Source organism: Drosophila kikkawai, chromosome 3L (assembly GCF_030179895.1).
Source record: "Drosophila kikkawai strain 14028-0561.14 chromosome 3L, DkikHiC1v2, whole genome shotgun sequence".
Taxonomy (NCBI): domain Eukaryota; kingdom Metazoa; phylum Arthropoda; class Insecta; order Diptera; family Drosophilidae; genus Drosophila; species Drosophila kikkawai.
The window spans coordinates 11,591,432-11,616,132 of record NC_091730.1 but is presented as its reverse complement, the minus strand read 5'-3'; the positions used below and the strand labels follow the sequence as shown (position 1 = coordinate 11,616,132).

Below are 24,701 nucleotides of genomic sequence, written 5' to 3'. Positions count from 1 at the left end.
TGTTTAAGAATTTATTGACCCCTTAGCGCTGGGATTTTGCTTTCAGCCAAAAAAGTTCTAATGGCCGAAACAAAAAAAAGTTCTAATCCCAGTTGGGGCACAGAGTCTTTCGCTTTTGTGTTGTGGGTAAACTTTGAATGCTTCAATTGTTATTTATAGAGAATGATGGCAGCGGCAGCCGAGTGTGGCCAAAAAAACTAATGAGTGCCGGGCTTAGGCCTTTTTCCCGGCCACAAACGGATATGCGGATTGCCTTTTGATTCGCACAATCCTCTGGCTTTTGTCTCTCCATAAACCATCAGCCATCAAGCGTAAAGTTCAAGGTTGGTCTTGTCCCCGGCTTAAAATATTGATTACTCCCCGCGGCTGCTCCCTCAGTTTGTTAATTACACTTAAGTTATGTAAATGCTCGTTTTTCAATTAGTTTTCGTTAAAGCCTTTTGTCTTGGGCTACTATAATGCCATAATGATTTGGCACTTATTATAGCCGCCGCTCCATGTGAATGTTCTCTTGGTAACTGATTATTTACCTGATCGTATTTCCTTAGGAGCAACGCCTATTTTTACGACTGAATTAAAAAACAAAAAAATAAACCTGGAGAGGAAGTTCATCGTATCTGGCCAAAATGTGATCACTGGGTAAGTGCTTTACACAGTATTTATAGCTCCGTTTTATTGACTTCGATTAGATCATTAAAGGTTCGCAGTTAGCTATGGAGTCATGCAATGACTAGCGCTTATGCAAAGGCATCTAATGTTTTTGAGAAGCTTTTCAGTCTCAACTTTTTCTTATTATAACCATTTGGTTGCAAATATAATTAAGTTTTAAATTAAAACTTTTAATTAAACAATAAATAGTGGTGAACACTAATTGAAAGGAAATAAATGCAAATCTAAACGGATAAATATAGTAATACAGACATTTTTATAAAGCTAGACTTATAGATAATAAGAAGATAAATTTAATAAACAATAAACAAATTAAATATATTTATTAGGTTGAAATTTAAAGGAATTAAATTAGAAGGAACTTATCTTAAACTTATCTTAAAAATGTGCAAGATCTCTAAACAAATTTTTAAATATATTTAATATGATTAATATGATTGATTGATTAAAAGCCATAAATGTTAACCTGTTGCGGAATACTTGTTTGAATTCTAATATAAATTAAAGTTATATAAATGTAGAAAATATTTTTAATATTATTAATAAATATCATAAATTAAAATTCTTAATAAAACATAGGTGGCATAAATCCTTTAAAACGGTGACATACATTAATATATAAAAGTTAAGTAATCCTTCCCAGATAAATAACCTTGTAAAGTGATGCGAAAAGCTCTCACTTCCCCTTTTTTTTGTGTCGGTTTGTTTGTGGCCAATTGTTTTGGGATGCAATTATGCGAACATGAAATTTGATATACCAAAAAAACAAAATCTCACACTCGCAAAAAGCTAACTAAAACAGAAACAAATCATGAACAAACCAATTACATGCCTTGCAAACTTCTGGCCAACAGAGAGAGAGAGAGGTAGCGATCAAGAGGGATCGGAACGGGTTAAGAGAATCGAGAACAAGTGGTTGTTGCGCTTGGCTTGCGGATTCTAAACTTGTTAGAAGAGACGGACCCAAAAACAACAACTCTAGTTGGTGTTGTAATTTTACGCTCGCATGCTCAATTTGCGGCAGTGTGTTAGAGGCGTTTAGAACTATTCGCAAAGAGAGTGTGTTCCGGCCGTCCAAGGGCAGATGAGAGTGTGTGTGTGTGTGTGTGCTGCCGAAGAGATACCTGCGCGCTCACCTTGAATGAAAGTTCTGGCCCGCCTTGCACGCCCGAGTGAGAGCGGGAGGGAGATAGCCGGAGAGCCAGGGAGAGCACGATCCGCGATCAAGAACACCTGAGCTGCTCTCTCTTCCGCGTATCTGTGTGTGCGAAGAGAAAGAAAGCGGCGGAGAGTGTGTGCGTGCGGCCGTGTAATGAAATGCTGAAAAGTCTATCTGTCTGCTCGGCCGACGTCGACGGCGGCAGCGCTGCCTTCAGAAGCCTCTAACGACGGCGGCGACACTCTGAAGCGACTCATCCGCAGTTTCAGTTTCTCGTAAGCAACAAAACGATCGAGACATGATTTCGTAAGAGACACAGACCACCAAAAACCGAGCCAGAATCAGAACCGAAATCCAACAGATCAGACTACTATATACCCATATAATCCCGGGGTTCTGAAACGTTCTGAAACAAAATCTAAACATATTCCCCTTCAAGTGTTTTTTGTGAACAAGTGACATCGAAAATCCCCTCTAATATTCCCGCAAATTAGTTCAATTTTTAACCCGCCCCCTTAGAAAAACCAGTGCATTTGTGAAACAATATAGTATGCAAACTATATTCGAAAAATAAATATATATATATCTGCAAGGAATATATCAAAACAAAACAAAGTGCTCCTCGAATTGGATTTATTGCGTAATGGATTTAAATTTAGCCGCCACATTAGCAGCCAACCTCAGCTCGTCAGCAAACGCGGAACGGATATGCATTTAAGCACTGAACATGGTGAGTACACCTCTCTACTTATTATGATTTATTTTACAATTTGTTCGGGGTCTTGTTTAAATATATATTTAATTATATAGCTGACTAGAAGGCACTTGTATGTTTTTGTGGGGTTTATATAGTATATAACTTAACAGAAAGACTATAGCAACAGGAGGCATTTCCCGAAAGTTCTGTAAAGAAAGCTTTCTTTAGCTGGGAGTTTCTGGTTTTCTGGAAATATTTTGGGTAGAATTTCCAGTTTTTTAGCATCATAAATCTTTTCAATTGTCATTTCCCATTAAATCATTTCTTTTGAATTTAAATTCTTAGCTAATTTCTATTTTCTATTGGCAGAAATTCTCCTTTAATTTATTCTTAGATAATTTTTCTTTATTAAAACTTTTTTTTATTGACATCTTAATTGCTTGGATTCCTGATTTTCAACTTTTTCTCCGCCAAATCTCGCACCCAGAACCGCCACCATAATTTATGACATGCGTTTAATTTTAACCATGATGATGTTACACAGCATCTTATTATTCTTCAGTGCGGCCGCCGAAGACTTTCACACACAGTTTATGCTAATCGAAAATTTCCGATAGAAAGGTTATATAACAAGCGGCAGAAAAACACGTTTCGGTTTGAAAAAGCCCAAAAAAAAAAAAAGGAACGAGAATAAAAAACAGAGTATAATGATTAATTACAGGCAGGCTAGAAAAATGGCATAAGCAGCTAAAATTTCTTGGCCGCAAAAATGGGAGATGGCAGAACGATGATGGGAGCTGCTGGGATTTCATTAGAAAAATCATACATACATATATACCTCTCTCCTGTATATATATATATATATATTTTTTAATAATCACATTGGCAAAAACAACAAAGTAACACTCACAGCAGAAAATAATTAGACAAAAACCAGTTTGGGCTTAAACAAATCGCACAAATAACAAAATGGGGGTAAACACACGAGACGATGCCGGCAGTGGGACGGAGAGCGCACTATGGGTTGGGGCGGAATTGGGCGGCAGTGAGAGCGGGATGGAGACACATAATTGGCGACGTAAGGCAGAAAAACCTTGACTTTGACTTTAAATGACTCGACAACTGATCGCACGCTAACACGCTCCAACAGCGGCGATAAAGCCCAGCAACAACAACAACGACAACAACTCGGCTGAGAAGCAATAAAATATTGTATAAACAAATAAATTGAAAACGAAACGAAATCGAAACGAAACGAGGCGAGATGAATGAACAGGGAGCTGAAAGCCAAATGAAATCAAAACTCATTGCGAATCTGTAATGCGATGCGAGATAATCACACGAAGATCATTTCAATATCAAGGTCATTAGCTGCACTGCAGCTGTTCGATTTCGATTCCGATTGCGATATAGATTCTCCATATCCCAGCGCTATAGCCACCACCTGCTGCTCCCACGGAGCCGTCAATCTGTGCTGACTCGATTCCAAATGGCATACGAAATGAGTTATAGCAGCTTGCTGCTGATTTTGCAATTTAAATGAGCCCCATCTAAGTCGCTGCTGTATGAAAGCAATTCTTCTGATTCTTCTACGGGGTATTCTTTGTAGTATTTGTTGTTGTTCTTCTTTTCTTTTCTTTTCTTTTTTTTGGCACGCATGCCGAGAGTTCGTTGACTTCCTCTTCCCCGGGCCATTGGAAGCCCTCACAAAACAAATGACTTAGGCAACAAACTTGCCTTCGTTCGGTTTTCGTTTTCATTTCAAGCCTCCGGAGAAGGGAGAGGGACAGAGCCAGATAGCGGCGAGGCCAAGGACCTAGGCCAAGAATTAGAGAATCCCCCCACCCCTCGAAAAGTGAATCTGCCGCTTCAGCTAGCAGAGGCAGCAGAAGAATCAACACAGCACAAGAGTCAGCAGCAGCAGCAGCAGCAAAAGAAGCCAATGACCAGAAGGGGAAACCAGTTCACGTCAGCCTCATCCTTGGGCTTGCGTTTCGGTTTGGGGCAGGTTGCAAACCCGAGCCAGCAGCAGCAGCAGCTCCTCTATCTCCGCCAGTGATTCCGCCGCCTCCTCCTGGTGATCCCCCGATCCCCACGGTACAGGCATCGCGCATCGGGAATCATTTGCCGTGAAAAGGGCGTTCAACTGGCAAATGCTCATGGGCACATGGCGTGCTTAACTGAAGCAAGCCAAAGGTTCTTGCTCTCAGCGAGTTCTTTAGCCGCTGCACTTGTAAAATAGTAAATTGATAACTAATACTTTAGGTAGAAGATATATTAATTTAAAAAATTTTATATGAGAATTTATGGAACACAAGATTTGAAATAATGCTATTTAAAGGGTTTAATTCTGTACACTAATTTTCGTAAAATCTCTACCATCTTCAACAGAATAAATTCATATTTTATATATTTTGTAGACATTAAGATCTAAATTAGCTTAGGAATATGAATTTTCAGAATGATCCTATGCTTATTGTTGATATAGCAAATACTTACATGATCCTAATTTTATAATACGAAGACTGCAAAATATTTTATAGATATCGAAATCATACAATTCCAATATTCCCTACTTCATTTTTTACAAGGATTTTCTTAAAGTGCACCTGCGGGTTCTCCTTCTGCCACTTCCACTTCTTAGGCCTGATGAAAAGGGAATCAAATCACTCTTACTCTTGGCCAGGTTTTTTTTTCTGTTGCAGCCAGGGTTATTGACTCGTTCGTGGTCTTCTTACCTTGGCCGGCGTCTTCTTTTGCCTTTTGCTTTCTGCCAGAGCTGCATCTTCCCCCCCTGTATCCCCCTTGTTCTTTACGATATCTACCCCCCTTGCAATTAGAATTGTTGCTACCTTGGGCCTAGAGGAGGCAGGGGCATCAGGAAGAGATGCCAAGTCATCCGCGGCAGCCTCCCAGCCAAAGAGAGCCATTAAAGAGAACGCCAACGCACAGGTGTTGTCAGGCAGGCAGGTAAAAGAGACCGCTAGCGAGAGAGAGAGAAAGAGAGATAAAGAGGGAACCAGGAAGAAAGTGTGGCCAAGCAAAAGAATGAAATGAAAGAAGCAGCAGCAACAGCACCAGCAGATGAAAAGAAAACAAGTTCAATGACCGACCTACTCAAGCGCGTTATAACCAAAGCACACACACACACACACACACGCACACACGAGGCAGAGAGTGCAGGAGAGAGCGAGGGAGAGCATGTGCGCATGCGCCGAGTTCCAAGCCGAAGCCGAAGCCGCTGACGAAGCCACTGCCGAAGTCGCTCAGGTAAAAAGCTCGGCTCCCTTGACGTTGAACTTTGCAGCGGCGACAGGTTCTGTGTCAATGTTGTTGCCTTTGTTGCTCTTGTTGCTCTTGTCGCTATTGTTGTTGCTGCTTTGACACTATCGCGTTTAGCTGTAAATGCCTGCCCCAGCCTGCATTGTTGGTGGTGTTGTTTGGCGGCGGCGTTATTGTTATTGTTTTCTGTGCATTGACTGTGACATTGAGCACTGCAAGAAAATATAAGGTCAATTCTTATGGAAGCTTCTGTTGGTCACAGAACTTTTAAAGCTTAATTTAGTTAAATAAATATAAATATTACTTAATTTTTTTTTGCTGAAAAGTTTTTATAATATTAAATTTCATAAATATATTAACTTATGGTTTAGAGTAGCCACTTTTATTAAAAATATTTGTAAATCGAAATTAATTAAAAAGCTCTCAAATACAACCAGGCGTATACGTAATATTTCTTGAGAAATTAAAGCTGAAACTTAAATATAAATAGAGAAAAAAATAAAAAAATATATTAAACAAATACCTAATCACATAAGCTATTATTCTCAGTGTATTGTTAGAATAACCGCCCAATCATTGATGGTCAGATAAAAGAATATGCTGGAAAAAGGGGGCGTTGGAGTTGCCCAATACCTGCATGTGTATGAGAATGCTTCTTTTTATTGTTAAACTCGAAAAAAATAAAAACGAAATACAAAAAAACTGCTGGAAATCAAATTATGCTCATTTACGCGCCTTGAATACGTAATCCGGCTATTTAACAACCCATCGTAATTTGACTATGACAAAATGGCTCTTTATTAACCTAACGGTACATTCACCGGCCATGTACTCCACCTATTACTTTTTTGGCTTTACAGTTTTATGTCTTTTGCTGGCCATTAAGAAACGTGCTTGGCGTACTTTATGGTTACCTCGCTGGCGGTTAAGTTCAGAAGAGAATATACCTCCTAGAGTTCGTCTCCAGCAAATAGTTTTGCATAATGATAGTGTCCCTGGCAGCGATACTTCCGCCTTTTGCTCTAGTTCATTGTCAACGGTCAATTTGCAATCGAATGCAATGGCAGTGAGTATTAGCAACCCTTGTAAGCAGGGGCATGCGTTTAAGGAAGAGCGAGAAATACGAATAAGGGAGAGAGTTCATAGAGCAGAGTGCAGTGAGAGCTTTTGGCAAAGTCTGCAATGCACTGAGAAATATTAGGATTTAGTTGGGTAAATAAATTATACTTTAACCATTAATTTAAGAGCCTTTTGAAATCATAAATTCATATCTTTGAATATTTAAAATAGTTTGCTTACCTTATCTCTAAATCAAAATTTGTTTTTCTTGACTTTCAATTTTTAAATCCAAAATAATAATACAAATTTGAATTATATTATTTTTTATCAAGTAAGTCTATGTTTATTTATAATTTCATTCCAACTCTCAGCTTCTTTTACTCATTTACAAATTTATTAAACAAATGTATCTAAAGGACCTTCTATTTCCAAATCTACCCTGTACAAGTCACTTCCATGTCGAGTTCCCAAATCCCAGACCTGACCTAACCCAACATGTTTTGTGTTTCAAAATAAACTTTGGCTGCGGCTGTTTTTTTTTTTTTCGGCCCAGACATAGCCACAAAGAGATCCACCCCTTGTGCACTCATGGGAGCCGAGAGCCCGAGCCCAGAACCCGAACTCCAGGCCGAACCTGAAGCCGCCCTTGCAGCTCTGCTGCGCCTCTGCTGCGGCGCTCCTGCTTGTTGTTATTGTTTTGCTCACTGGGCGAGTTCAGTTCATGCCAAGTGCAAGTGCCAATAGCAATGGGAATCCCCCCTTCAGGAAAGCCCCCTTGTTTACTGTCTGAACTCAATGCTGCCGGCGCTGACGGCAACCGCGACGGCGACTGCAACTGCGACGACAACGACGACGACGACTTTGCATTTTGGCTGAAATCGAAGGGAGCTGGCCATATTTCGCTCGCTATTTCAGTCCTGACTCGGGATGTTAGCGCGTTGGGCAGGTCATGTCTCATGGCACAGCCGCGTTCCGTGGACCAAACCGAATGGCTGAGGGAAAAACAGCAATAGCAGGACCGTGAATATACATATATATACCCGTGTATATATTTGGCTAAACCACAAATGTGTTCAGATTGAAAATTAGTGTGCTTAAGTGCGTTCGTTTAGTTAAGTGTTAAGCTCTGTCTAAGTCAATGTATCTATATAAGGAGCCCGGGATACCACCAACTGGTGCAATGTGTTCACACGCCGATCAGCGCAGACCATTATCTTTTGATCGCATCTATTTTCGCGACACCTTTGCCAACATCAGTTTCTTCAAGTCGCGATTAAAATGTAACCAAACGAAGGCCAACACCTGAAATAAGACTGACGAAATCACAGAGACTGAGTGGGAAAAGCAGCACTTTGAAATAGTGCATAAAACGATAAAGAAGGTAGGACTAGCTAAAAGGATATACTTATTTAATAGAAAAACATTTCAAGAGGTTATATATAAGTGTTCGATGTTTTTTCCCTTGAGAAATGGATATAATAGGAGGGATAACCCACTCTATCTAAAATCCTTATTAATGGTAAATTATTATGGTTTGGCTTTTTGCATAAAATATACTTTTGCTTTTGCGCTGACCATGTCCTAGCGCACTGGCGAATTCCGATTGCCAATCGCCGCCCCCAAACTCCTTCTTGCTCGCCAAAGGAAAGTTCTGCCGACGCAGTTCAACAACCTTCTCTACACACGGCTCGCTCTCTCTCGGTTCAGTAATGCACTCCACCCCGGAGAACCCAACCCAGTCCGTACAACTCGTATATATGTAGTATATATCCTGGCCCCAGACACAAACACCAGCCGTTGTCTCTTTCGCTCGCATGGCCTTGGTAGCTTTTGCTGAATGGCTGCAAAAAATTAAAAGTGAAACTTTGCTGCGCCTGCCTGGGCAGACGATGACGTCGGCGCACAAGCTCGGCTCAACTGTAGTTTGTGAGAAGGATGAGGAGGAGCAGCAGGTCCTTCGCAGTCGGCAGTCTGCACTTTCGGGTCCTTGGCCTCTGCCGCGTCGCAGTCGGCGGACTTTTCCATGCTGCACACTGTCAAGTCCACGGAAGAAGACCCAACCCAATCCAGTCCAAGTTGGGCAGGACCTTCGCGTTTGTCTGCTGCCAGCGTCATGCTGCTGCTGCTGCTGTCGCTGCGGCTCCTTCAGTCGCTGCTGCAGTCTCCGCCGGCGTTGCTGCTGCTGCTGCTGCACTGCCTCCTGTCGTTGTCCTGTGTGTGTTTCGCTTTCCGTATCGGGTGTGTATCCGTTCGCCCGGGTACGACGACCGTACGTGCCCGGCGGAGTTCATTGAACGCCAGCCGCAGCGCCAGCGATTTATGTATGGAAAGCGAAAAGGATAATGAGCCGAAGTCGACTGAGCTGGAAGCCAGGGCCCTGCCCCAACATAGACGAAATGCACTAGGCAAAAGTTGGTATTAAATGTTGCTTAAAGAAAATTTTCTTTAATAAGTTATATATTTGAACTTCATTATTTTTATTTATTTATTATATTTATTATTTATTTGATTGACAATTTTAAATCAAAAGCTAAAGTTTTTTACAAATTCTATTCAGATATCGGAAACTAGAGTAAAAATATTCTTTAAATAAGAGAAACAAATTTATTTAAAATATTTTAAATACTTACATTTTGTTATTTAATAACTTCCAAAATGGCCACAAAATAGTGCTTCTTCTTTGAAGGACTCTTAAGGATTTTGCCACTCATTTCTTTGCAGTGTACCACATTGATGGCGTCGTCTGGCGTCTGAAAATGCCTGAAAAGGGTCGTTCGCCTTTTCTGTTGTCTGGCCCTTATTTTTGTTGCCCCTGTGGTTGTTGTTGGTGTTGTTCTTGTTGCTCTCACAAATGTATTCGAGTGTGTGTATTTTTTACTTTGACTTTTTTGTTGTTGTTGTCATGGTCTGGCAACCAATCTTGCCACGCCTCCCCCCTGCTGGCTGCTCCTTTGTCGAATTTATGCGCATTTTCAATCGCTTTGTCGTAGGTCGTGTTTGAGTTCCGCACTGTCGTCAAGGTAATGTGTCGCCCACAGGATTAAGGACTTAAGTCGCCGTCGACCGCTCCTGATCCGTCTGCCATGCTGGGAAACCCACCTGAAGGAGACACCTTTCTGCATTTCTTCTTTTTTAATTGTGGTTTATTGATTTTCAGGCAAAGGATTTTGTATATTTCTTTCCTATTTCTGGATGGTTCTTTTTTGTGGCTGGTAGCCATGACATCATCATTAGCAACATGATTTGGCGGCAGTTGAATATATATATATTTTTTTTCAGTTGCATTTGCATTGCCTCATCGCCTCTGCCAGCGTCGACGTCGTTGGCGGCGTCTGAGTCTGGGTAAAAAGCATTTGACCTTTGGGTTCGTTAGCCCTGTCGCACACTAGATGATGCCATCTAGGGGGAGAGCTCTTCAAACAGAGGCTAAAAGGAAGTCTAGCTATTGCGAAATTTTAAAGTTTTTAGGGGAAGATTTTAGGTTTTTTTAAAAGGAATTTTTATAAAGATAAATAATAAATTTTGTTTTAAGGATTTATAATTTATAATGAGCCTTTTTTGGGTTAGATTTTCTTCGATTTTTACATATTATTTTATATAAATACTTCAAAATCTCTAAACAAATAAATTTGCTTTGTCTAAACACCGATTTCCTTATATCTAAGAACACTTAAAGATAACTTTGTTGGTTTATTAAACGGAAATACCTCTTCAAGCGACCTTCAAATGCACAACCTTATTCCAGTGAATCTAAATATTAAAGTTTAATCATTTCTAATTAAACAGCAACAATCATATTTACATTTATTCTGACAACGACAACATGCAAATGGAAAACTTTCACTGCGCAATAAGGCGAACATTTTTTTTTCTGCCAACTGATAAGAAGGCAAAGTGCAGGCCAAAAGCTTAGCAAAGCCAGAAAAACAAACACTCGAAGCGTAAAATGCATTGATTAGAACGAATGGTGACAAAAGGGGTTGCGAAAAGTGGAGGTATTCTGGTTACAAATAGCTTTTAATTTATGGTTATTTGACCTACGTCAAAAGCTAAATAGTGATTAGACTTATACGCCCAACTCAAGGGCACAACTGTGGGATTACATAGTATACATTTGGAGGAAAAACGTCAACAAAGAAGCCTATTGATTTATTATCATTAACGAAGGCAGCAGTAAAAGTTGCAAAAACAATTAACAAAACACAAACAATGTTATAAAACGTCAGGTACATATATAATTAAAATAATTTTTTACAACCATTTACTGATTTAAAAAAAATTCTAGAGAATTTTGATAAGAACATTTTTTCTAATACGTTCAACTAATATACTAAATTATGTAAATTATTTTCATTATTTATTTTGTTATACAAAACCTTCTTAATTAAAACAATAAATTTATACAAAAAATGAATGAACGAAATTCTTGGGAATCTCAAAATTAAATGTTATACTTTCATTTGGGGAATTTCAATTGATTATTCTACACGAAACATTTTGCAAAATATTCAAGAGTAAAGCCCGTTTTGCATTTATCATTTATTTGTTTAGTATACTTTCGCTTTTATTGTGAATGTTTTTTGTGTGTTTTTTCTCCCTCTCTCTCTCTCTGATTGCGATGAAGTGAATTTTTAATTGACTTGAAATTTACGTTTATTAACTGCCGAAATCCGAGACGACTTGACTGTACAATGGGGTACCGGAGAGGTGTGTGTGTGGGTTTGTTTTTTAGGGTAGCCAGTAGGCCGTCTCACTCTTGCATTCGTTTTGCACATGCGCAAAAAAAACCAAGTAATGCACACAGTATTTTCAAGGTTAAAGTGCAACGGAACCGCAACACAATACTTTTCCAGCCGCCCCAAAGGGGGTGGCAGCATGGCAGCAGCATCAGAGAGAGAGAGCATAGAAAATAAAAAGTGGCTGCCATGGCATACCTTCTGTTCAGTCAGTGTCCTTCCCAAGCTGATATTAATTTCACGAAGCTCCGATTAGGTAATCGGCTGCATCACACACACACCATACACACACCCACTGTGCAATGCGGATGAGTTTAGTGGCAATTTTTGTTGTTTTCGCATTCAGTTCGCATGCACATTCTCGGGCTGTGACTCAAGGTTATGAGATGATGATGATGATGCTCTGGCCGCACGCCCAGCCGCACCCCCTTTGTTCCCTTTCGCCGCACTGAAAAGCTCACACAAATTATTATTACACACAGACACTGCACAAACACACATTTACAGAGGCAAATAACGAACAATTTTATTTTATCAGCTGCCTGCCCCACCTCACCACCCTTCGTTTCGTTTTTCGCTTTTCGTTTCGTTTTGCATGCACATAAAACTAAATGCGAACTCCCCCTTTTTCCGCGCCTTCTGCCCGTTTCTGCGTTTACATTTTACATTTCCGGGTTGTGTTGCTGTATTAGGTATTAGCTAGTGAATGCCTGCAAATCATCTCCGTCAACAATGGAGAATATGGTATTAACTAATATATCGAGTATACGCCATGTAAACGCTGTAATAGCCTCGAAAGTGTAGCGAATTCTCGATGTCATAAGAGAACTGAAACCATGGGGAAAGATCAAGGAATGTTGTCACAAGAAATGTCACAGTTCCTGGTTCCGCTGAGTTTAGCAGTAATCAGAGTTATCAGGGGACACCCTTTCCTAAGTTTTTTATTATATTTATTTATTTTCTTTATTGAACAGTGGTAGCTTATCACCCTTCTAATAACCTCTAATACCCCTCATAGTAACCGCACAGAAAAAATACAATTTTTAGGTTCCGTATTCGATAGTTAACAGTATTTATTGCTGTAAGAAACTACATACTAGTACATTCTTTGTAATAATAAATAATTTATAAATAAAAATAATAAATTAATTTCAATTTAATATACATATTTTATAATGTTATTGAATTCGATTTAAATATAGATATATGTATGTTTTGAAACTAAATTTAATAACAGGATTTTAATTACTAAAGAAAGAGTTATATTTTTGAGTCCCGCTAATAAATCATTAGCGTTATTAATGTTAATTATATAGAACATTTCAAAGACAAATAAAGATTAAAAATGCTGAACTCTGTATAATATTATCATTTAGCTCAGCAGAGCAAGCTTCTTATTTTAATTATTCAACGAAAAACTATAAATTACTTTATAAACCAAATTAAATAAAATGTTCATTACAAAATCTATAACTAATAATTCCTTCTTACTTTTAAATTCCTATCAATAGCGGCAACCCCCTTATTAGGCACTTCCATGTCCCTCTGCATATGGTTTTATAATAAATATTTACATTACACTTGAAGAAATACATCGTTAAATTTGTTTATTCATTGAAACTACTTAGCGTTGATTTCCTACTTAGATAGAGGGAGATGGCGAGCATATTTATGACTGCAGCGCTCTGCCCAGAGTGTCAGAGTTATCAGTTGAACGTGCACAGACATATAGCACTATATAACACTATATAACACTATATAGTTCTATATAGATGTGTATATATGCGGTTAGTACAGTTGGCTTTGTCCTTGAGCGAGTGATTGCGGGGGGTGTGGGACCCATTTCGGGTTGAACCGAATCGCTTTCCGCATTTTGCAATTTGATAAAGATCGATGCATGAACGTGTGAGCATAGAGGAGCTTCGCGGAAGTTTTTTTTTGCTTACAATTATTAGCGGCCAGCAGGGCGTATGCGCAATGTGGCAGAGCGCTCGCGCTTATCAAAGTGCACTCGCTCGGGTCGTCGGCGTTCAAGTTGAATGTTGAATGTTGTTCTCGCTTCTGCCTTTAATTTCTTTATTTTCTGTATGCTAGTATTTTCCTTTACTTTTTTCATGATTATGTCTTGGTGAGTATGCTATTTATTTTTAATTTGACGCGCCTAGCGAGCGCTCTCCCTCGCACATCGACTGTGTGTGTCCTTCAAATGCAATTGTGCGATGATTAGAAACGCAAAGCGCCAAGCGATTTTTATACCCTTGCAGGGTATTATAATTTCAGTCAGAAGTTTGCAACGCAGTGAAGGAGACGTTTCCGACCCTATAAAGTATATATATTCTTGATCAGCATCAACAGCCGAGTCGATCTAGCCATGTCCGTCTGTCCGTCTGTCCGTCTGTCCGTCTGTCCGTCTGTCCGTCTGTCTGTCTGTCTGTTTCTACGCAAACTAGTCCCTCAGTTTTAAAGCTATCTGAATGAAACTTTGCATATAGTCTTCTATATACTCTCACTGCTATATATGTCGGAACGGGCCGGATCGGACGACTATATCATATAGCTGCCATACAAATGTACGATACATTTCTAGAAAAAAATTTATAACTTTGCTGTTTTTCAAAAATTTTGCTCCATTTTTTAGATATGGCCATTTTATATTATTTCTGAATTTTGGTAAAAAATTTATGCAAATCGGCCGACTACATCATATAGCTGCCATAGGAACGATCGAGAAATAAATAGGAAAAAAATTATAGCTTCGTTGTTTTTCATCGTATGTTTATCTACTCTGAGATATAAGCTTTTTTTATTATTCTAGAATTTTGGTATAAATTTCATAAAAATCCGACAACTATATCATACAGCTGCCATATAAACGATCTGTAAATGTAGAGAAAATGTAAAGCTGGGAATGTAAAACTGTAACTGTCAAACTGTAAACATAATAAGTATAGGTAAAATGTAATGAAACTCTGTTTTTGTAAGTGTTTTCAGCATTTAAATCTATAATATAAACATAAAAACCAATCTGCAAGGGTATACAAACTTCGGCGTGCCGAAGTTAGCTTCCTTTCTTGTTACTTTTTGTTTCTAATGCCGTATATAGTCGCCATATGTGTGTGTGAGTGTGTGGCTGTGTGCAGCTGTTTATTTTCATTTTCAAAGCGAATAGCGATAGCGAAAAGCTTTTTGGCGCGCTATCTGCTCGTGCAGTTCGCAAATGCAACTGCACAGATACATTGCAATTGTTTATTTTAGTAGAATTTTTGTTGATTTTTCGTACGGTACTACCCGCAATGCATGACAAGACTTTCGACTTCCTAGTGGCGTAATTGCGACAAGGGTTGCCCCTCCCTCTAAAATCGAAAGTATAGCGGAATGGGAATGGGAATGGGAATCAGAATGAGTGTCTTCCTCATCTTGTCTGCATATTTTTGGCTCACGGCGCCTACACACACATAACAGGCAAGGGATGTGGCGGTGCACAGAAAGATATTGAGTCGAGTCATTAAGAACTTTGTCAACAAAATAAAGGTAATTAAAAAGGAAAAAGTCAGAGGAGAAAAACTAGGGGTTAATGGAAGAAATTTGGGAATAAATTAGATGATTTTGAGGCTCATCAGATTAAAAATAAAAATATTATAATCATTCTTAAAGAGTGTTTAAGGACATTTCCTAAAATACAAATTATAAGCCAAGTGTTGTAGTTTTATTTAAATTTTTAATCTGTAAAAATGGTAAATCCAACAATTCCAGCTTATTTTAATATTTATTTGTATGCTTTCCTATAAGACTTCTATTCTAGAATTTATTTAAATTTTTTTCGCTGTGTAAAATCTTCTCTCAACCCGAAAAGAAATCACTTTCTGCATATCGTTTTCGCACATTTCCGCACTGGCAGAACCGAATCAAAATGCAATTCGCAAGTGCAAGTGCAAGTGCATCAATCTCACACACACACACACACAGATATACTACTCGTTGTGTGTTGCAATTTTGCATCCGTGTCGCCCGATCGCCGGGCTCGGAAAATTCGCACGGGAATTGCGGGCAGTTCGCATTCTACGTGCGTGCAGTTCGACGAGCGGACGACGTGATCAGAGTCACTTTTATTTTGTTACGAGTGTGGCTCCTTTTTGGCCACTTTAGGCTTCCTCTAGGGAGTTGGTAGCACTTATAGCCATAGTTACCACTCAAATATCTATATAGATTGGGTGAGTCCATAATAAAAACCCTATCCAACCCCCCACCCATCAAAGTGAATTTCCTGGTTATGCGATTATTGCACTCAACTTGATTGGGGGGCGCGATAGCACTTTGAGCTAGGGAGCCATATAACATCGAGAGTTCCTGGTATTTCCTGTTGTTTCCTAGCAAATACAGCAGGGATCTAATGGGGTGAAATTCCTTTTTGTAGATTAAGCTACCGGATTTATTTAGTTTATTCCAAGGCAAATATTTGTTTTAATTTGAATATATTTTTCAGATCATAATTAAAAGGATAGAAAGTGCTAAAGACATTTTATTTATATTTTTATAATCTTTGTAATTAATTTCTCTACATAAAAAAATCTTTAAAAATTAAACAGCAAGTACAATATTCAAACAGTAATATTTCCTGTTTATTTCTAAGGTTCTTCAACATTTCCTGGCCTAATACTTTTTATATTAATATTATTCTGAATTTATATAATCTAAATTAATTAAAGCGACATTTTCCTACCCCCTTCGAACCTATCTACCCCTTTATCACTTCCTCATTGCTCAGGAGGAATTAAAAAGGCCCAGCCTTGCCCAATAAATTCCTGATTGCGCAGCTAAAAATGACCGAAAAGGGAAGAAAGAGCATTCGTTGAATTTTTAAATACTAAACCAATGAAATGCATCACCACCGCACCACCGCCAGTTGCAGCCACATAAAACCACCGACGAAACGAAAAGCTTTCAGAAAGCCGGAAAGCGTTTTACGCGCAACCCTCTCGAGGCGAACTTTCCGAGCGAGAATCGAGAATAGAGAATCTTTGCGGGATGCGTTCGTATTGCAATATTCAGGGTAGCAGCGAGTGAGTGTGTGTGTTTGAGTGCAATGCCGGCTGTGTGAGTGCGCGGGGCTTGCAGTTTGGAGCTTTTTTGGGGTCTATGCCGGTTGGAAGTGGGTCAGTAGTAGGAACTCTCGGTTGGCGGCGTCAACGTTTCCATATAGCTCTTCTTCACCAACAAAAACCAAAAATAAATAACTACCAAAATCCAAAACAAATACAAAAACGACAAAAAAGAATGAAATTAATATTTGCCTTGAAAGTTTCGTTGTTTTTTTTTTAATTACCGCCCGAAAAAAATATCTGAATGTTGCAGTGAATGTAAAATAATGCTGCAGCAGCATTTATCTCCTATCCGCCGTAGATTCACAAGTCTAAAAGCCGCAGGGCAGCCGGAGACCTATTCCGGGGCGGGCGGCCGGCCACACGGCGTATGCGTAACGAGAGAACGAAACAGAAAGTGATGCGTAATTTGCGGGCCCAACGAATCAATAAGAAAAAAACATGCAAAAATCGAAGTCAAAGCGAGGAGCAACAGCAGAATAATCAATTAGCAGTTCTACAATAATTAAGAAAAACAAAACAAAATCGAAAAGAAAATGTTTTTAAATTAGAGAGAAAATAAGAAGCAACAAAATATTTAGCAGAACGAGAGTACAAAGCGCAAAACAGCGGCAGCCAAATGAAGGAATATAATCAAAGTGAGTTTTCTTTCTCAAGGAAATGTCATTTCCTGGCACTTCCCCTTGATTTCCCCAAGAGGGGGTGGCTTCGCGGGTGGCCCTGAACGTGAACGTGTAACCTCCATTAAGGCCGTAATCTTGAACTGCAGCCCCTCCCCCTGCTGCCCTGCACTCGCTACTCGTCAGCAGTTAGCTTTTCCGAATGCAACACTGCTAGGAACTTAGTTGTGAGCTTTTTCCGGGGTGTGAGGCAGGGGACTGCATAGGGGTATACAGGTGCAGAGGGTGATAGGCGCCGCTATTTATAGCGCCAAATCTAAATCGTTTCTATAATTAAACCGCCTACCCTTTGTGTCTTTCCAGATCAAGTAAAACTTCAACTAGCAGAATAAGCAGCCACCACTGAACCCCCGCATATATATATACCATATATATATATAGCGTTAGCAGAGCAAAACACAAACCACAACTGCAGTCGCCATGCACGGACACCACCACAATCATCCACAGAATCCGCAAGAGCAGCAGCAGCAACAGCAGCCGGGAGCCATCATGAAGTTGGGAAGCTCCTCTGGCCAGCCACACCATCCACAGCTCAACCATTCCCCGCATCCGCATCCGCACAGCCATGTCCAGCATTCACATACCCATCCCCATCCACATTCCCACCCGAATGTGCATCCGCATCCGCATCCGCAACACAAGCTGTCGGCGAGAAGGGCGCGCAGTCGCAGTCGAAGTCGCAGTCCCACGCCGGATGGCAGCCAGGACTACGATGTTACGAGGATGCGGGAGGAGGACTTTGAGCGGCTGGCCGTCTACCTGGTGCCGGATGTGCAGGCGGAGCGGGGACTGCCCAATCGAGCGGACAAGACGCTGCCGCGCAGCCTAACGCTCAAGTCATCCATGGTCTACTCAACGCCAAATGTTAAGGTGAGGATCAAGGATCTTTTTATTCTTTTTAATATTCAAAAAAAAAAATATATTCCCTAAGTACTTAACACAATTTCTTGGTTTCTTTCTAAATCGTTTACAGACTGAAGGAGTTTGGAGCAGCGGGGTCATCCCACGTGGCACTCGCTTTGGCCCATTCGAAGGCATTCCAACCTCAAACTATCCCAATGATAAGAATAAGGCGCGATATTTCTGGCGGGTAAGCATCCTCTCACATCTCTGGAAGCCTCTCATTGCAAAGGGTTCAAGCATCTGTTGTGGGTTTTTATCCATTTTTGATTTGCATCTTTTGTTTGCTTTTCATGGTCTCACAATTAAATTAATTAATTGTTAAATATATAAATATTAAATTACAAACATGCTTCCCCATCCAAATCATCCAGCAAAAGAAAAGAAATATAAACATGCGACTAACCAACTCGTTTCTCTTTAATTTTTTAATTTCATGTGATCTAATCTTAAACCATCCCACAAACAACCCAACCAAAATAAACACAAATATGTTGAATAAAAAATCAAAACGAATACAAATTCAAAATTATATTTTGCATTTTGGAAACAATTCGAATTGATTGTGGTTAATCAGGTGCAGGGAACACGCCACATAACCTACGGGAATATTAAGGTACCACTCACGATTTATGCTTTCTTTAATTTCTCTTTGTTGTCTTTGACTCTAAAACCTAACTTTCCCCCCAAACTAAACCCAAAAATCAGCACAAACTCTTTTTCCCCTTTCAACTATCCTTGCACTGATCTGTAAATGATGTGTTTTTGGAAAATATTTGAAAAGATACAAATAAAATTGAGTAAATTCTGTTTGTTTTAATATTCTTTGTTATAAGGACATACCTTGAGAGATTTTCCAAACACACATCCCTTTAACTTTCCACCCCTGTAGTTTTCTCTGCGTTTGTTCTTCCTTGTTGTGCGTCCTGTGTCGTTTGTTATCCTTTATGTTTCTTATTCAAAACCCACGAGTCTCTCTAAACTCCCCCCTTTCTCCACTCTTCTCTCTCGTTGTGTCCCTGTAGATCTTCAAGGACGACGACTACTACTATCTGGATGGGTCAGATCGCTCGCAATCCAACTGGATGCGCTACGTGGCCTCCGCCTACAGTCTGTCCGTGATGAACCTGGTGGCCTGCCAGCACCAGGAGAACATCTATTTCTACACCACCCGCGACATCCTGCCCAACGAAGAGCTGATGGTGTGGTACTGCAAGGACTTTGCCAGTCGCCTAGGCTACGACGTCGATCCCGAGACCACCATCTTTGGCGCCTGCAAGCAGGCCGTCGAGGCCGAGGAGGAAGTGATGGACGAGGAGGAGGAAGAGGCGGAGCCGGAAGAGGAGGGCGAGGCGGGAGTGGAGGGTGGCAAGCGTCGCTACTCGATGCCCGCTCCGGAGATCCCAGCCGAGGTGGCCGTAAGTCACATCACCTATGTGATGGGTCTCCATTTGCCTGTGGGAGCGGCGAACGGTGGACCGGCAAGTGCCTCCACCTCGCCACCGCCACCAACGTCTGCCAACGGACAGTGCTGCCGGAGATCAAGCCCACCCGCCCATGTCAGCACCACCTCCTGCAACGCCCACCATCCGCACATTCAGCATGCCAGTCGCCACGCCTCGGTGATTATTGGCCAGGATCGCTCTCCTCTAACCAGCACGAGCGACAAGGACACGGCGGGATCACCGCTGTCCGGCCTGGACCATCAGCTGACGCCGCAGGACGGCAGCGTAAGATCAGTGCGCTCGGATGAGGGCTACCACAGCAACGAGTGCCACGAGGATGGCCTCACGCCGCCTGAGGATTCCAGCGACAGCGAGAGCGAGCACAACTACGTGCTGGACTGCTCCAAGAAGGCCATTGCACCCAAGGAGACGGTGATTGCTCAGGCGCAGAAGCCGAGCAGCTCGCCACCGGCCGTGGTTATGGCCAATCCCATCATTACCACCACCAGCAGTAGTATTAGCCACAGTGCATCCACGGCTACGGCCTCCTGTGAGCCGGACAAGAACGAGTACAGAAAGTTCAAGGTGAAGATGCCGCTGAAGTACGAGTTCAAGAACAAGAGCTGTGTGAAGCAGGAGCCCAATCTGAAGGAGGTGGACCAGGAGATGTCGCTGCCACACCACGAAGAGGAGGAGGAGACGGCGATGATGCACCAGGAACCGGACTCCATTTGCCCCTCGACCACCACGCATTTGGGAGATGAGCATCTGATGATTATGGAGAGGGAACGCGAGAGGGAACGGGACCGGGAAAGGGAACGGGAGAGGGAACCATCCAACCAGCAGCCCGCCTCCTCCACGGTAATCGTTTTGGAGCACAACTCTGGAGGCCAGGCCCGCACCATAGTGCCGCTGAGCAAACCCTACTATGAGCCGGATCCACCAGGCGAGCGCTACGTGCGCTTTGGCCAGCCCAGTTCCAGCATTCTGGAGACCATCCTAACCAGCCAACACCGCTTGGAGGCGGCAGCGGCGGCAGCCAATGCCTGTCGGCAGGCCAACGCAGCCACGCCGCCACCCACCTCGCCCACGGAGATGGCCTACAGCTACAAGAAGTCGCAGCGCTATGGCAATGCCGTGAGTCCGGACAGTAGCTCAAATCTTGGCCAGAGTGCCGATCAGCAGCAGCAGGGAGTGGGCGTGGTCGTGGGCGGAGACCAGGAGATGACTCGCGGCACCTTGATCAAGGGCGAATGCTCGCCGCCGCCGCCGAGTCACCATCACCACAACGTGATCTTCTCTCCGTCAAGGCATCCCGCCTACCTGGGCGCTGGAGAGGCGAGTGGTCACTCGCCTAGTCCTAGCTATCCTGGATATCCGCATTATGGAGCCGCAGCCACCTCCACCTTCCACTCGCCGCCGCACAGCTCGCACTCGCCCTTCGACCGGCAGTCGAACGCCTCGAGCGGAGCGGGCTCCGCCTCCAATTTGCATTTGCTGCAGAGCAGCACCCAGATGCTGAACCATCCGCTGATGCAGCCGCTCACCCCGCTGCAGCGCCTCTCCCCGCTGAGGATCTCGCCGCCGAGCAGCCTGAGTCCCGATGGAAACTCCTGCCCCAGGAGCGGTAGTCCGCTAAGTCCCAACTCCCTGGCCTCCAGGGGCTACCGATCCCTGCCGTATCCACTGAAGAAGAAGGACGGGAAGATGCACTACGAGTGCAATGTCTGCTGCAAGACCTTTGGCCAGCTGAGCAACCTGAAGGTCCACCTGCGGACGCACTCGGGCGAAAGACCCTTCAAGTGCAACGTTTGCACCAAGAGCTTTACCCAGCTGGCGCACCTGCAGAAGCATCATTTGGTGCATACCGGCGAGAAGCCGCACCAGTGCGACATCTGTAAAAAGCGCTTCTCGAGCACCTCCAACCTAAAGACGCATCTCCGGCTGCACAGCGGTCAGAAGCCCTATGCCTGCGATCTCTGTCCGCAGAAGTTCACCCAGTTTGTGCATCTCAAGCTCCACAAGCGGCTGCACACCAACGATCGGCCTTATGTGTGCCAGGGATGCGACAAGAAGTACATCAGTGCGTCGGGATTGAGGACGCACTGGAAGACCACCAGCTGCAAGCCCAACAATCTGGAGGAGGAGCTGGCCATGGCGGCAGCAGCCACTTCCGAGTGTTTGGGTAAGTTGAAAAGAACTTGGGTTTTCAAGGATTTTCTTACTTATATTTAATTTATTTTTCTAAACAGATAAAGATCATCCTGAACCGGACTCCCGCGAGGCCTATGAGCAACTGCAGCAGCACATGCATCCCGCTGTGCATCCCGGCCTGCGACACTTGTCTGCTAGCGGCGGACAGTCTCCACCCCGCCTTATACCGCTGGGCAACCACATGGGTCCTCAGCAGCAACAGCACCAGCAACAGCAGCAGCATCCGCAGCAGGGAGTGGCACCGCCTCCACATCTGCTGATGGGTCAGCATCCGGCTCCCATGCTTCTGACCACCGCCAGCCAGCTGCCTCCGCCTTTGCCCTCGCACCACCAACAGCAGTCCTCGCCCAGCCGCCTCCTCCAGCACGCCCATCCCCATGCACTCCAGCTCCAACAGCAGCAGCAGCAGCACTCGCCCAAGGGATTGAAATCTCTGCCAGAGTCGGGAGTGTATATGCATGGGCCGCAGGAGAGCAGACCCTCGGTCATCGAGTCCTCCAACCAGCCCATGATCATTGAGTGCACGTAGGGAAGGGCGTAGAGGAGCAGCAGACCAGAGGAAGTGATGGAATCCAAGTGCAATAAAATCAAGTAGAGTTAAGAACGGACGGACAGACAGACGATGAAAAGCAAGCAGCACAAGTAAACGTAACGGTATTATTATATAGTTGTATATAGTTAAAAAGAAGACTCCCCCCGACTTTCCCGTAAATTCTTGATCCTCCTTCCCTTGGAAAACGAACTCATTTTCGCGCTATGAAAACTAGATCTCACCAATTGGCAAAAAACCCTGAATTACCCTTCTCATCAGCATGGAAAGGAGAGCAAGCACAGCACGAAGGGCATATTATTTTTGATAAATATTTTATATATAAAGGACACATGATTATTGTTAATGGGGGGTGAATAATAAACGGAGGAAAAAACCGAAAAACCGAAAAGGAGAACGAGAGAAAATGCATTTAGGATTCGACGAGGCTTTCGATGATTTTCCAGTTCTGACTTTAGTTTGTCTCTCACTCTGTTTGTTTGTTCGTTCGTTTGTTCGATTGTTTGTTGAGGCGCGCACCTTTAGAAGTAGATGATAGAGCCTATAAAGGATAACTAAGGATACATATACCAGATACATACAATACATAGATTCAAGTTGCCTTATTTGAATTTCGTTAGCACTGACAAAAAAAACATTTGCTTATCCGAGAAGCTAATCTATACATACGTATTTTATATATGAATATATCATTATTATACATACGGATATATATATATATTTATATGTATTTTATTAAATATACACAACCGGAACGAACAGCAGCAGCAGCAGCAAGCAAATGAAAGCAAAAGTGTGTAAATAAAAGGGGAACCTTATTTCGGCATCTGTTGAATTAGTAAACGCCTAGCTATATAGTTACGTAGGCCACTAGGGATTACCATTATCTATGATTACACTATGATTATAACAAAAACAAAAACTTACAAAAAAAGAAAACAAAACGTATAAAAACTAAGCAAGGAGGAAAGAAAAAACGTAAGAAAAACTTAGCTGAAAAATCGGTGCTTTTGACTGTTTCCATTTGTCCACATTTACATTTACGATTTACGATTGTATTTGTATTTTGAAACACATGAATTATACATTATAGACCACTCTAATATATATAAATATAAAGTATATAGCATAACACTCTCTAGAGATATTCCCCAACTACTTTGCGCCTTAATCACTCAACCCTTCTCCAGTCCAAGAACTCCTTAGTCCTTTAACCACAAACAAGAAAACCGAATCCAAAAAATTTGCTCGTATTGTACTTTACCAAAATTACGCTCTCAATTAGTCTTCGTTTCGTCTGAATATATATATTATATATGAAATCTTTTTAGCTAACCCTAAGCTTATAATCTTAATGAGGCTGACTAGCTTTAAGTACACATATATCTTATATTATAATATATTATTAGCGCATTATCTATTAGCCCCTAAGGATTGTATATTATAACGATCTGTAAGACACAACACCAATTCGTAGTCTTAAGTGTAGTACAAGATACTAACCAAGGGGTCTGCGGGGAAAATGCTGGGGGAAAATTCGGGCGGTTCGCAATCGAAAACCGCTAATTGAGACTAAGACTATGCAAAAGTTTTTGTATTTTTGTATTTGATACAAAGCAAGCAGGAGTTAGGAGTGCAGTTTAACGAGTAGACAATGTTCTAGCCAAGTAAGACTTATTTTAAGTTAGCTGTAAGATTTCTAAGCATATGCAATATTTAAATATATACGCATAATATTTCTAAAGAAAAGCAAAACGCAGAAAAGATGAGACAAGCCTACATACATGGAAAATATAAAAGAAGATAATCAAAATTATACAAAAACATACAAAAAAAAAAAAACAAAATTGATTTTTTATTTCTCGTTTGGTTTTAATCTCACATACATATGTTGGTTGTGCAATCATCTATTTATGAATACATTCTTATTGTGTGCAATATTTCTTTGATTTTGATTTCTCTATTTTTTTCATCGACTTGCAAAAATCTACTAAAATAAGTGACATACATAATACTTTCCTATTTGTGAGACTGAATGAATTACTAATATACAATATACTCGTAACGCATAGAACACACCCAAGGAACCCCAGACATTTCGATATATATATACATATATTTTACCGAACCTTTTGTTTGAGCAAGCATTGTAATATATTACGACCGGATATGGATACGGATCTAGGCATATAGATATATATATATATA

At 41.6% G+C, this 24,701-nt stretch overlaps 1 protein-coding gene across 4 annotated transcripts; it reads left to right on the top strand.

Moving 5' to 3' along the window:
* Window positions 1-2,114: 2,114 nt before the first annotated feature.
* On the top strand, window positions 2,115-24,348 carry Blimp-1 (PR domain zinc finger protein 1). 4 transcript variants are annotated; one of them, XM_017182812.3, is made up of 6 exons: window positions 2,115-2,558; window positions 17,685-18,254; window positions 18,358-18,474; window positions 18,862-18,900; window positions 19,310-21,914; window positions 21,982-24,348. In XM_017182812.3, the coding sequence occupies exons 2-6, from the start codon at window positions 17,802-17,804 to the stop codon at window positions 22,470-22,472; spliced, it is 3,705 nt and encodes a 1,234-aa protein (XP_017038301.1). In that variant the 5' UTR covers window positions 2,115-2,558; window positions 17,685-17,801; the 3' UTR covers window positions 22,473-24,348. The 4 variants fall into 4 exon arrangements, with proteins under 4 accessions (XP_017038301.1, XP_070141305.1, XP_017038302.1 ...); XM_070285204.1 differs by lacking the exon at window positions 2,115-2,558 and adding an exon at window positions 15,793-15,813; XM_017182813.3 differs by lacking the exon at window positions 2,115-2,558 and adding an exon at window positions 16,755-17,339.
* Window positions 24,349-24,701: the final 353 nt, after the last annotated feature.

Excerpts from the sequence above, each read along its gene's own strand:
- Blimp-1 (XM_017182812.3), top strand. The coding sequence starts at position 17,802 with ATGCACGGACACCACCACAATCATCCACAGAATCCGCAAGAGCAGCAG. Across the intron at positions 18,255-18,357 it reads ACTCAACGCCAAATGTTAAG|ACTGAAGGAGTTTGGAGCAG; the intron begins GTGAGGATCAAG and ends AATCGTTTACAG. Across the intron at positions 18,901-19,309 it reads TAACCTACGGGAATATTAAG|ATCTTCAAGGACGACGACTA; the intron begins GTACCACTCACG and ends GTGTCCCTGTAG.